Source organism: Myxine glutinosa, chromosome 2 (assembly GCF_964187855.1).
Source record: "Myxine glutinosa chromosome 2, kmMyxGlut1.1, whole genome shotgun sequence".
Lineage (NCBI taxonomy): Eukaryota > Metazoa > Chordata > Myxini > Myxiniformes > Myxinidae > Myxine > Myxine glutinosa.
In genome coordinates, this window is record NC_136262.1 from 185100744 (window position 1) to 185115424 (window position 14681).

General features: G+C 41.4%; 1 protein-coding gene across 8 annotated transcripts in view; it reads right to left on the reverse strand.

Moving 5' to 3' along the window:
• LOC137421000 (unconventional myosin-IXa) overlaps positions 1 to 14681 on the reverse strand; it is a 285807-nt gene that overhangs the window by 118599 nt on the left and 152527 nt on the right. For 5 of the 8 annotated variants that reach the window (XM_078772058.1, XM_078772061.1, XM_078772063.1 and 2 more), the window contains 5 exons: positions 11576 to 11768; positions 8403 to 8513; positions 5769 to 5838; positions 3701 to 3748; positions 1832 to 1972 (listed from right to left, as the gene is read on the reverse strand). In XM_078772058.1, coding sequence (XP_078628184.1) covers positions 1832 to 1972; positions 3701 to 3748; positions 5769 to 5838; positions 8403 to 8513; positions 11576 to 11768 — 563 coding nt within the window. The remainder of the gene's footprint in view (positions 1 to 1831; positions 1973 to 3700; positions 3749 to 5768; positions 5839 to 8402; positions 8514 to 11575; positions 11769 to 14681) is intronic. The other 3 variants (XM_078772060.1, XM_078772062.1, XM_078772064.1) reach the window with 3 other exon arrangements.

Consider the following 14681-nt stretch of genomic DNA (forward strand, 5'->3'; position numbering starts at 1 on the left):
AGAATTTGCGATAGGTCACGTGGTTTGGCAGATATCGTTAATTAAACGAATTTTCTTTTTTAAATGGATATCTCTTGAATCGCTTTATTGATCGACGTGAAACTTCATACTCTAGTAGAAGTCATGAAGAGTAACAAGTGTGCAAAATCTCAAGATGATTGGATGTACGGTCTGGAAACTAGAAGTTGTTATTGCCTGAAGAAGAAGAACCACAACACGTTTTTTTGACCAGGCCATGTGACATAACCACCTCACGAGCTAAGGGTAGCTCGAAATTAAATTGTCTTCGGATTTGACAGTCGATAGAGGGTGTTAACATTCGAATGCAACAAATCTGGGCAAATTCTGATGAATTTTCGTAAAACTACACGATATTGTCATTTACATTGGAAAATAACATTGTAAAACTCTCCGCCGCCTCGGCTTATTTCTCGCTCTGAAGTTTATCCTGTCTTCAATTTTAAGGAGAAAGAGAGGTATCTGCAAGCAATGGTGACCTTTATTTTGTGGAAATCCGATTTAAAATGAAGAAGTTATCCAAAATCTAACATTTTAAATGGAGCGCATTTCCAAAGTGAATCTTCCACAGGTAAAATATCCACACGTGCAGGCAGATCTTACGGCGTCAATTTGGCTCCGATTTCAAATCGGATTTCGATTGTCGTATTGCCTCGGATGAGTTAACAAAATACCACAACAAATTTGGTGACAATCATGAAAAATTTGACCAAGTTCGATCGACGGGATACTTCGTTCTTCCGCCGACATACGGCACGGGCCACGGATGACGTCATGCCACGGCAGGACGTTCTTCCACGGGTGGCAGATATCGTTAATTAAACGAAAATATTTTTTTAAATGGATGGGGTGGGGGGATGTGTGTGTGTTTGTGTGTGTGTGTGTGGATGTGCGTGTGTGTGGATGTCTGTGTGTGTGTGTGTGTGTGTGTGTGTGTGTGGGTTGGGGGGGGATATGTGTGTATGTGGGGGGGGGGGAGGGGGGAGGTTGGGGTGTGCGTGTGGAGGAGGGGGGTTGGATATGTGTGTGTGTGTGTGTGTGTCGGGGTTGTATCCAAGGGGGTTGTGTCAAAGCATGTCCAATGAAAGTGGGGTTGTATCACAAGTGGGGTTGTATCAAAAGTGGGGTTGTATCAACAGTGGGGTTGCATCAAAGGTGGGTGCGAGTAAACCGGTCATCACTGCCAGCAGTTTTAAAGTGGCAGTTCTAGTTATAATTATTCCACGGCTGAAGAATGTCCAGCAATTGCAGAGGTTATCTGGAACAATTGGAATGAAAATCAACTTCTTTACTCTGGGATACCAATTATAGATTGAAAATACAAACTGATTATAAATTTTAAGATGTGATCATGCATCTGTTGCATTATTTTGAATAGTGAGTAAGACATGATGATGAGCAGGCCCAACGTCATTTTGTTTTAATAGTTTTACAGAGGGAAGTTGAAACCAACATTGCCTGGGGATAGGAAAAAACATTCTCTATTAGCCAAGAAGCCTTGAACTCTGATGGGATAATGGATGAGTAGACTGATAGACGTCAAAATGAGTGTGCTCATCATCTCCATTTATAATGCCAGAAATAACAAATTACTGTACTTCTCTTTCTATGTATGCAAAAGAGGTACAAGGGTTTAAACCTTTATTTTACCACACACAAGACCAGCTCGGTTATAAATGCAGTGGCAAAGTCATAAAAATGCAAGAATTCCAGATATTCTCCATGTGGAATTCATACATCTAAAGCCACATTGAAAGCCCAGAAACCTTTGGGAAAGGGAGGAATGGAGATGGGAAGTAGCCAGCAGACTTACATCAAAATTCCAGAGACCCTGTCCATAAGCCTGCTATGAGCAGGGAAGGCAAACACAGCTGTGTCATCGAGGCCAGCACGCCACGCTGGGCCCTGGACACCACTTTGAGGCCTTATCTCCATCTTCCCATCACAAGATTCACTGGAGAGCAAAGAAGCAAAATACCAAAGAAGCAAGCAGCAAAGGAGCAACCAGAGAAAGACAAGTGGGCAGCAGAACCATTTGGAGTAAAAAAGAAAGAAAAGCATACCCCTAAAAATGTGCCACCACCACAGAAAAGTATCAGCATGCAAGCACCACACAATAGTATTGATGGAACTCATGCAACAATAAATATGCTGCATGACCTTGTAAAAAAATTAAAAATAAAATAAAATACACAAATATCCATCAAGGCAAGAATGATCACAGGACAAACAGACATATACAGATGTACGTGGAGATGCAGACAGATACACAGGTATACGCGCAGACACAAGTATGTACAGATGCAAAAACATACGTCCATGTATGCATACATAAGCGCAAGCAGTCACAAACGCATATGTATAGGCAGACACAAGCAAACACAGGCATAAACGCAGATGCACACATATGTGTGCAGGAAAACAAACAAACAAGAAGACTAGACATCATGCAGAGCACGACAATACTTGCAAAATCCACCCCTCCCCCAAAAAAGGTTGTCACAGATACATCAAATTGTCCATTTCATCAAGATTAAAATTGACAATCTAAATCAAAGCTTGGGTCAATCGGATGAAAATTGATTGTTTTTCAGATGAAAATTGATATCAGAAGTTTGACCTTTTGACCTTAAAATAGTTGGGTTCCCAATTCATTGAGGCACTGTGGAATTGCTATTTAATTTTCAAGTCAATCTAATGTAAAATGGCAATTTAAAAAATTTAACCTCGATGACCATTGACCTCAAAATAAATAGGCTTCTCAAATGTGACAACCTCCACAACTTGGTGAAGTTTTATGATGATTGGTTTAGAATCGTGACCTTTAGGCGAGTGACAAACAGACAAACAGAATAACAAACTCAACCGACCAAAAAACTTGAAAAATCTTCGATTTTGCAATTAAACAATGCAGGCACATACATACGCGCAGGAGCAGACGCACACGTAAGCATAGCTGCAGACACATGCTTAAGTGAAGGTGGAGCTGCAAATGCATATGCAAGGGTACGTGCAGACAAACAGAGGCAGGAGGGGGTGACAACAGCACATACGGGAGGGTGGGACCACCCCGACGAGGGTGCTGACCCCACTGACAAGGGGAGCGAGTTTATAGGGGCAGTGGCAGACACACAGCCACACCTTGCACAGACACCACACCTAACACAGATTCACAACTCCACCTCACGCTGGTGCACACCAGATGCACAAACACGGTTATGCAGTGGCACACCGACTAGTAGACACAAATGCAAACCTCCACCAAACTTGCGCGCAGGCCCGGTCATACGCAACAGCAGACGCACGCAGGCAAACACATGCGTTGCATTTGCAGTCCACCAAGACATTTAAGTATCGTCAGAGTTTTTTTTTGCAGTTTTTCATGACTGCTGCTTTTTGAATGTTGAATATAACCAAAAATGGCTGGTTTCATCTTTTAAAATGAACGAGATTTCAGCCGATGTCAATCCTAAATGCAAGTGTGGGGTTGGGTAGGTGCTGCCAAAGCAGTGACTTGACACAGAATACAATGGGTGGTTCGTTGTTGCCTTCCATGTGGATAATCAAGTGGAAGTAATTTGGAATTTGGGGATGGTCCGAGCTGAAATGCTAAGTTTTTTTTCAAAAACGAGCATGGTGTGTGAGCATTCGCAATCTGTGCCCACATCAAAGTTGTGCTTACTTTGTTCTCTGCATCACCTCCTGGCACAAATCCACGCTGGAGAAATTGCTGAAAAATAAAAGAGCAAGTCACTATAAGCATGATAAAACACTCAACTTCGATACACTTTTTATAATTGACCAATCAACATGCTCCAGAGTGCAGATTTGAGACCATGTTCTCTCTGTCTTTGATTTTCGCTCTTTCACGAGCCTCGATCTTGTATACAAAAAAAACAAAAAAAAAAAAAAAAAAAAATATGGTCAAAGACAAAGAGAACATGGATTATGGGAGAATTATGGAAAAGTAAAAATTATGGAAAAGTCAGCTATGGGATTGTGGGAGATTATACAAATCAAGTTTGTGAAATACTGTACTTCACAGCTTCCGTTTCCTGCCACCCGCAATGCGCATATTAAATATCGATGACGGTCTCAAAATGCTTCATCTATAAAACAACAACAACAACAACAACAACATGTATTTTAAGGCCATTTCCCCTGCTAAAGCGGGGGTTAGCCTTGCGGTCCCCATGACAATCTTCTCCATTTTGCCCTATTTTCTGCATCTCTCCTTGTTAATCCCCTTGCCCGCATTTCTTCTTCCACCATCTTTAGCCAAGTCTTTCTCGGTCTTCCCTGTCCTCTGCTTCCTTCTACATTAATTTCCATCACTCTTCTCAACCAGTCACTTTCATCCTTCCTCAACAACATAGACATTTTATGAAGCCTAAAATGCTTCATCTATACTATAAAATAAACCGTGCATCTGCCCGGGTTCCACCCATTGGCTGGACAGTTTGCCTGACTCCGCCCACAATTTCTATACGATGGCTGCCATTTTGGTGCTTACTGCAAAGTGAATTTGTAGACATCTTCGAAGCTGTCATATTCACAATCACCATGCCCTCCCTACAAGTTTTCCCTTCAGTGTAAAATGAATAAATCAACAGATGAAAGGCGTTTGAGCCGATAGGCATCATATTTGGAAGGAGAAGGGTGAGGCTTTGGAGTGGTTGTTGGGGTTGAGTTGTGGTGGGGAGGGGTTTGAAGGCCTGAAGTGGGGAGGTGATTGATGCCTTAGGGTTGGCAGGGGATGGTGAGGACTTGGGGGTTGGATAAGGGAAGGGGAGAGAGAGCAAAGATGGGACAGAGTTGGGAGATGGAGGTAGATGCTTTGGGAGGGGGGCAAGGGGGTTCCTTAAACATGGCAGTTAGAAATGGTGAGAAGGGTGGTGGCACAAACATAAAGTCTTGCTTAACTAAACACCATTGCCGATCTCAACTGGCTCTTCAGACCATGCACTTGTGGAATTCATTCAGGACTCATGGTTATGGCAAGCTGCCACAACCCCTCCGCCCATGGTGTCAAATACTTTGGCGAGATCCATAAAAATAGCACTCTTGTAATTGGTGGAGAAAAAATATATATATTCACGGTACTCCTTCCTACTCAAAAACCCCACTGTATTCCCGGTAATACTGTACATCATCCGTGACATGCATATCAAGCCTGTTCAATAGAATATATGTGAGGAATAATGAGGACAACTCTTACATGATAGGGACTGCCCATTCTCAGAGCAAGATCATTCAACCCAATGCAAACCCATCAAAAACGAGATTTACACAATTTATCTCACTGACCTCATTTATGCCGTTGACCAATAAGCATTTTTATGCAAATCCTGTGCTGCTTGGTAATCAGGCAGAAAGGACAAATTCAAATAATAAAGGGGGTTTATCGATTATATCGAATTTGACTGGCTGGCAGGATAGCCTTGAGGTATTCGGACACGTCTCAGAACCATCTAGCCTGGATTTGAATCTCAGCCAAGCTATCAACTATTATCTTTCGCACGTATGCGCAAAGCACCACAACGTGCCACGAAGGCACGTGCTCTCGGATGGACGTTAAAACTGGGTGTCCCATCTGCTGGCAGTAGCTGATGGACGACGTCCCAGTAACGTTGCAGACAAGCAGTCACACGTTACAAACAAAGTAATGATACAAAAAAAGTTTTAACTTTAACAGCAACTTCCCTCCAAACCCACCTACCCAACCTGCCTAATTAAAATCCCATGCTTACTGTTGAGTCCTTCCAGAGCTGCGTCGTTGCTTGACATTTGGTCCTGAAATTTGACCTTTTGGTTGCGTGCCTGTGATACATGTGCAAAATATTAACGCAAGCCGGGTACACAGGTATAAGCATTTCACTCACACAGACGGCAAGCTGTGACAACTAAGCATGCCAGTATACGAATGCAATACAAATTCCGCAAATGTAACTCAAACAGCCAAAGCATCTCGAAAGACAAAAGGACTCATTGTGGAGGTGAAGGGAATAGGCATGCCATCCATGCAGAAGGTTGTGTGTTACTGAAGCCATGCTTCAAAGACACAAAAAAGCAGAAAAAGAAAATAAAACAAGCAACATATACAAAAATTAACTTGCATGTTAAGTGGAAAGAAACATCGAATTAATTTCTCAAACAAAATGAGGTATATGCCTGAAGATGAACACCGAGTCTCGTGTTATCCTTTCATCACGGGTATCAACACGCCTTTGTTGTGATGTTACACTGTCGATCCAATTCAACGTTTTACTCTCAGATGCCATGACGCTTGCTGAGAATTTACAACATTTTTTCCCTTTTTTCTCAACAATACAATTTGCATATCATATCATATGACTAGTAGTTAAACTTGTCTTGCGTTAAACCAACTCACAAAGCACCGAGATGTACACGATCAAAGTTGTGCCAAGAGCAGATGGTATGGAGATTAACCCATGATTTTTGAGCAGTGCATATTGATGTTCACGGTCGAAGCAGTGCTGTACTGTATTTTTACAATATTGTACTGTATTTTACTGTATTCTATTGTTTAACTGTATTTGACAGCATTTTAAAATATAATTGCTTTATGAAAATATCACAATTATCAGAATTACTGAGTAATTTCCTCCACCACCGAAGATGGACAGAGGTTGTGTTTTCACTCCCGTTTGCTACTTGCTGCAACAATTTTAAACGGATCTTCACCAGATGGCAGAGTTGGCCATAAGGAAGAAGCCTATTGCTTTTGAGGTCAAAGGTCATCTTGAGGTAAACTTTCTAAAATTATCATTTTTCATCCGATCGACTTGAAAGCCTGGTGTTGGCTTAGCAGTTAGGGTGCCGGAATGGGATCCTAGGATCCTGGGTTCGAATCCCGGTCGATCGCTGAATTAACGCAAGGGGGGTTGACTCAGCCTGTCATCCTTCCGAGGTCGGCAAATTGAGTAACAGCTTGCTGGGATGAATGATCACGGTGTGTACCCCGATTTAGAATAGGTAGACCGTATCCCTGCGCATTGTGAGAGCGTGACCAAGGGTTGGCGTCAGGAAGGGCATCCGGCCATAAAAACATTGCCTCAAACAGGGAACCATGATTGTCATGGGGCCCGCAAGGCTAACCCCTGCTCTAGCGGGGAAAATGGCCTTAAAACGATCATTCATCCGATCGACTTGAAAATTAAACAAGAATTGCATAGTGCATCACTGAATTGGGAAACCAACTATTTTTAAGGTCAAAAGGTCAGGTCAAGGCCAAACTTCTAAAATCGTGAATTTTCATCTGTAATATCATCACTTTTAATCTGATTGACTCGAGCTTTGATTAAAATCCTCAATTTTAATCTTGATGAAATAGACAATTTGATGTATCCATGAAAATTTTATTTTGGGGAGGGGTAGATATTGCAAGTGTCATGCTCTACATGACATCATCTTGTTTGTCTGTCTGTCAGCACAATATCTCCAAACGTTATGGACTGATTTGGATGCAATTTGGTGGACAGGTTGGGTGTGTGACAAGGAAGAATAGTTTCAATTTTGGTGAATATCCAGAAAGAGAATTTTTTTATTTTAATTTTAAGTGATTCTTCACCATTCAGGTATAGGGCCAAAACTATATGTGTGTGAGTGTGTGCGTGCGTGTGTATGTATGTATATATATATGTATACACATATATACATGTATTTATGTATATAAGCGCTCTGCCGAGTGCCATTATAGTTGATTTTTTAATTGCATATTGTTTCCTTTGAGGCATAAGTTAAAAGTTTTTAAAAAGATACATGTTTAGGACATTAGTAACAAGAGATAAATAATAAGTGGTTGAAATTAAGCCAAGTGCAACAACATTAAACACAAGCATGTCGATTGTACCGATCAATTAAATAACACGAGGCATGAAACCTGTGTTTATACGACACAAAACACAGATATAGTACCTGATACAGTACTAATGTAACCAAATGTTGTACCAGACATTGAAATGGCATGATGATGGCATGCTCCAAGACTTGAGTGCAATGTTTTAGACAGCCAGGACATTGAACATTAGTAATGTGGTTAAGGAGTTTATTTTCTTTTCCAGCTTTTGTGATCGAGCCCACAGTTGGTGAGAACTTGCAGTTTCATTGTTGAATGAGAAATCAGGTATGAAATTCAATGAAAACATGAATGACACGCATCAAGATGGTGGTGGTGGTATGAGCTGGAAAAGACGGTGGACGTGGAAAGGGCTGCGGCCGTAAAGCGCAGGTAAAGTCAGCCAAAGCGGTTTCAGAGCGTGGCTCGCGCACAGCAAAGTTACAAGCCAGGATGAGGGCAAGGCAAACATTGAGGCGCAGGCCACAGTAAGAGTAAGCATCCTAGAGGGAGGAAAGTGCCTTACTGTCAGAGTCCTCTTTGCACCTTTGCAGAATCTCTAAGCTTCGTTGGTGTACAGGGTGTCGGAGAAAGCTATAGCTAGTCACGTGGCCATGATTGGCCTCGCTGATGAGGCCTGTGCCCGCAACCACCCAAGGGACAGGGCCAGAGAAACAAAGAACAGTAGGGACAAGGCCAATAGAGAAAAGACACAAAGAAACAGGCAAAAGGAGAACATTTGAGAAACAGAATAAACGGGAGGGTAAAAGTTGTTTGGGGAAATGGGGTGAGGGAGACAAGAGGGATTGAACAAAAGGAGAAAGAGGGTGTGCATAAGAAAGAAGAATAACAGAAATAAGAAAGAATATATTGAGGAAGGGAGAGAAAGAGGGAGGAAGAGTTGAGAGGAAGGGACATAGAAGATGAAGTGATTAGAACAGTGAACAGTCAATAGCTAACTGGAAATAAACCAGCACCAACTACCGTACATGTACAATCACGATAGCAGAGAACAAAGGCTCATGCAGATTTGAAGTGCCGACACACCAGGCTTTCTCAAATAATATGATTAAGAACCATCTTTCCAACCAGAAGGGCGGAAGTGAATTGAACTGAGTCGATCCGAACAACCCACCCGATATGAAAAACAAATTAATAATGTTTCATATGGGGGGAAAAAAATAAATAATCAAAGCCAAATAAATTTCCAGGTAAAATTCAGAAGATAATTTCGGGAATCTACAAGTACTACATTGAGATGCAAGCCGACCGCTACTTGGTAAATCAAACTCGAGAACATGACAGGACAGTCATTAATTGATCAAGACTTCACAACACTTGGCAGAATCCTCCAGCTTCACTATGCCCAGATGGCAAAAATACAGTCACGTGAAAAAGTAAGTACACCCCATGTAAAGTTTTGACTTTTTCAACATATTTCAACATACAGCTATTTGATCTTCATTTCAACAATATTGATAGATAAAGATGATATAATATAACAAATATCATGAAACATTTACATTTTGTAGTCCATTTTATAATTTAAATAAACATAAATGCAAATTTCGCATGTGGAAAAAGTAAGTACACCCTTGGCTCTAATAGGTGGTATTGCCCCCTTTGGCAGAAACAACCGCAAGTAGGCGTTTCTTATAACTGTCTACCAGTCTCTGACATCGACTGGGAGAAATTTTTGCCCACTCCTCCATGCCGAATTATTTCAGCTGTGCGATGTTTGAGGGGTTTCTTGCATGCACAGCTCGTTTCAAATCCACCCACAACGTCTCGATGGGATTTAGATCCGGGCTTTGACTTGGCCATTCCAGAACCCTCCATTTCTTTCTTTTCAGCCATTCCTTAGTGGATTTACTGGTATGTTTAGGGTCATTGTCATGTCACAAGGTTCACCTTCGGTTGAGCTTTAACTTTCCGACAGATGGCCTCACATTATCCTCAAGCACCCTCTGGTACAATGAAGAATTCAGAGTGGATTCTATGATGGTGAGCTGCCCAGGCCCTGATGCAGCAAAGCTGCCCCAAACCATAATATTTCCACCACCATGCTTTACAGTTGGTATCAGGTTCTTGTGGTCAAATGCTGTCTTTGGTTTTTGCCAAACATGTCTTCTGGTACTGTGGCCAAATAGCTCTACCTTTGACTCATCTGTCCAGAGCACATTGCTCCAGAAGTGCTGGTCTTTGCCGAGGTGTTCATTGGCAAACTTTAGTCTTGCCCTGATGTTCTTTCTGGACAGCAAAGGTTTCCTCCTGGCACACCTCCCATGTAGATCAAATTTGTGCAGCCTCTTTCTAATGGTAGACTCGTGCACTTTAACATCAACAGTGGCAAGAGCTACCTGTAGGTCCCGTGAGGACATTCTGGGGTTCTTAGAGACTTCTTTCAGCATCTTGCGCTCTGCTCTCGGGCTGAAATTGCTGGGGCGGCCTGGCCTGAACAAGTTGGCAGTTGTTTGGAATCTTCTCCACTTGTCGATGATCTTCCGGACAGTCGAATGATTGATTTCAAATTGTTTGGAGATCTTTCTAAATCCCTTCCCAGACTCGTAGGCATCTATAACCTTCTTTCTGAAGGCCTCAGAGAGCTCTTTTGATCTAGGCATGGTGACGCCACACACTTCAACAACAAAGAGCAAACCAAACTTAATGTCTGAGGTTGAAATAAGACAGGTTCCTCGAAGATCCTCTCTAACGATGTTCTAATCATTTGCACATGAGCTGGTGCACCCGATTCTAATTTTAGGTATTTGAAGTAGTGATAAATGTCGGGGTGTACTTACTTTTTCCACATGCGAAATTTGCATTCATGTTTATTTAAATTATATGATGGACTACAAAATGTAAATGTTTCATGATATTTGTTATATTATATCACCTTTATCTATCAATATTGTTGAAATGAAGATCAAATAGCTGTATGTTGAAATATGTTGAAAAAGTCAAAACTTTACATGGGGTGTACTTACTTTTTCACGTGACTGTATATCAAAAATATCATAATAATGCATACTTGTTTTGGACAAGTATGCATTATTGATATTTGTGCATTTATTTAATTAATAATCCTGTCAAGAAGACCAATGGGTTTGACGAGGCTCATTTGCTTTGAAGGGCGTGCCTTACCAAACAACAATGTGCATACGGAGTTCTGTACTGTCACTAGCATTACAAAGTAACAACGGTAACAAGACTCCACAAGCAAGATGCACCATCTTTGTAATTAAAGTCTTAACACGGGCCAGACAATCATGACTGGGAGTTTGGGTACAAGAAAGCTGCAATGGCAGAAAACAAGCACGCAGGTTTCCCCTTAAATTATATATATTTATAACAGAAGGGTGAGGCGGAGGCAAGCATGGAGGGGATTTCAGCAGGAGAACAAAAAAAAAGGGGGGCGGAAGGGGAGGGGAGGGGAGAAAAGACATCAGACAGACCTGTAAAAAGCCAGGGTACAGGCAACATACCCTGTGGATGGACTGCTGCAAGGTGCCCAAGAAGGTCGTTAAGTGTTAATAAAATGCTGAAGCAAGTCCCAGCAAAAGCCAAACAGCACCACCATAACCCAAAAGCACATGGCACGAGACCTGAGGCAAATGCTGCCAACGTCTTTGTGTGGAGTGCAACTTGACACAAGATATGTAGCGTTCCTGGTGGAGTGCAAACGTCAGCCACACTCACCTGCTTTGTGCTTGGCTTGAGTGGCAGCACTGCGGAAAGCAAATGAGGCGCGAAAGACAGCACGCAAGACAGCCCAGCGAAAAAGCGCAACAGGATCTATGCTGACCAAGCTTCGCATGAACGAGCTGCGACTGCTTCGAAGAACTACTACGATGTCAGGCCGCATGTGGTCACCGTTCTTCTCGCGGAAGTCCTGTGGGTGTTGATGGAGAGAGATTAGATACAACGGGTTCACCTTTTACTTTGCAAAACTGATTTTAAGTAATCCCTCTGACACTGCATCACATTTTTAAAGCATGCCAGCAAAGGTATGACCCAAAACATCTGAAATGCATTTCTCTCTCCTATTTCAGGGACATGTGCTCACAAGTTCACCTCTTCCTTTACAAGCATACCAGTGAGAAACAATTCGAAATTGTCTTTCCTGAAGAGTCTTTGTGGCACTGACTTTTTTCTGTCTTTTTCTGTCTGTTTGCAAGTCATCTCCATGAGCAAGATAAATTGTCAAACTGGGTCTTTCAGGCCCAAAAGGCTTTGACAGATTCCACAGCAATGGCAAAATGAAAAGTAGAGAGTTCATAGACCACCTTACGCTTACCCTGCACAATGTTCAAGAACATAATTCAGTTGAAATAAAAGAAAGATTGCAAATGTCGTATAAAAATGTATTTATTTTAGAAATGTACCACCATTGACGCAGTGGCTAGTACACCACCTTATCTAACATGTTACATTAGTTCTTCATGCCTGTTGTTTGTGTCCTTTATGACATCCTTAAAAAGTGATTTTCAATATTGTTTAACCGCCAGGCAGGCAGACAGAGTAAAAAAAATGATCTCACTCCTCTCTGTGCATGTGCGATCGAGACAAATTCTAAGCCAAAGTACTGCTAAATTACCGGTTTAATTTTCTGATTCATTTTCAAAATAAAAGACAAACATTTATCGTAGGTAATTTGGGGAGCAATTTCCTCATTTTGTGGCAACGTTACGGCATATATATATACAGCGATAAGCACCGCCTGCCACATGGAGAACCAAATTACAGATACTAATTAGTAACTCCCAAACGCATCCAGGTCGACTCCATATAATGAGTGGATACCAGAGATAATGTTACCGTGTGGCAGGCGGTGCTTATCGCTCCCAGTAAGGTGCAGCAGTAGATGTATGGGACACCTTTGGATTCCCCATTGTTCCCCATTGATGGTATTAAAAAAAAAAAAAAATTGATGGTATGATGGTATGAAGTCCCCATTGATGGGGACTTTTGTCATTGATGGTATGAAGTCGCATAATGACTGATATAAAAACCGAAAGGTTTTCAGAGGTACAAGTGTATGTATGGAAGGCTCACCTGCGTTGCCCTGATGAAGTCCCAACAAGGGCGAAACCAGGTCGGTAACTGTGTTTGGCATACCCTTGACAGTATCTGAATTTAAGATCCATAATGACACACTGATAGATGGCTCCTCCGGAGCTTTGCAGGCAATGCGGACATGCATGGCGATGACGTCATGACATCGCTCATAGGTTGGAGAACCAAATTACAGCTACTAATATATATATATATCTATATATATATATATATATATATATATACACAGTGAAACCTTGACTTACGAGTGCACCAACTTACGAGTTTTCCGAGATACGAGCCATCGCTCGGTCGGTTTTTTGCTTTGTGATGCGAGCCGAGATCTGAGTTACGAGCGAGCGAGCTTGGATATAAAACACGTAATCGTCGAAAAACATGAGCGAGGTGTGCGTGTTGTCGACTTGGCGAGGCAGTACGATCGTAGTACTTCTACGATATGTACGATTTTGAAGCAGAAGGAGTCGATAAAGGCTATAACGCCAGCCAAGGGCGTTAAGATTATTTCAAAGCTCCGGACCTCTGTCCATGAAGAGATGGAGAAGTTGTTGTTTGTGTGGTTGACGGAGAAGCAGCTCTCAGGAGATACCGTGACCGAGAGCATCATCTGTGAGAAGGCACGAGACATTTACGGGGATTTGGTGCAGCAGACGGCGGGAACATCAACGGACGAGGCATCGGAAGAGTCATTCAAAGCCAGTCGGGGATGGTTTGATAATTTTAAGAAGAGGACCGGCATTCACTCCGTCGTCAGGCATGGTGAGGCAGCAAGCTCGGATGTGAAGGCAGCTGAAGATTTTATTATAACTTTTGCCGAACTGATAGAAGCCGAAGGATACATCCCCCAGCAAATCTTCAACTGTGACGAGACAGGGCTCTTCTGGAAAAAGATGCCGAGGAGGACGTATATAACGGCAGAGGAGAAGAGCATGCCAGGCCACAACTTGTTCAGAGTGCCGGCGATAGCTCGCCTTCTCTTTGTGGAAGACACGGTGAGATCCTTAACATCCAACAACTAATGGGACGCAAACGGGGCGCCCAGTTTAGCGGTACACACATTGATGAATCACCCTGCCTGTGAAACACCGACATGACAGGTTATAGCTGGGTCGGGATTCAAACCCAGGCTGGACAGTTTAGAGTCAAGTGTGCGTACCTCCAGTCCAGGCCATCCTGCCAACTTGTATGCTGCATACAGGTGAAATATAAAGCGCGAGATATTTATATATATTTCAAAAAAAATTGGTGTGGTTTTTGGGGGGCTGGAATGGATTAATAGCATTTCAATTCATTTTAATGGGGAAATTTAATTTGAGAAACGAGCAAATTGAGTTACGAGCTCGGTCACAGAACGAATTAAACTCGTAAGTCAAGGTTTCACTGTGTATATATATATATATATATATATATATATATATATATATACATATACATACATATACATATATATATATATATATATATATATATATATATATATATATATATATATATATATATATATATATATATATACATATATACATATATACATATATACATATATACATACAGTATATACATATATACATATATACATATATACATACAGTATATACATATATACATATATACATATATACATACAGTATATACATATATACATATATACATATATACATATATATATATATATATATATATATATATATATATATATATATATATATATATATATATATATATATATATA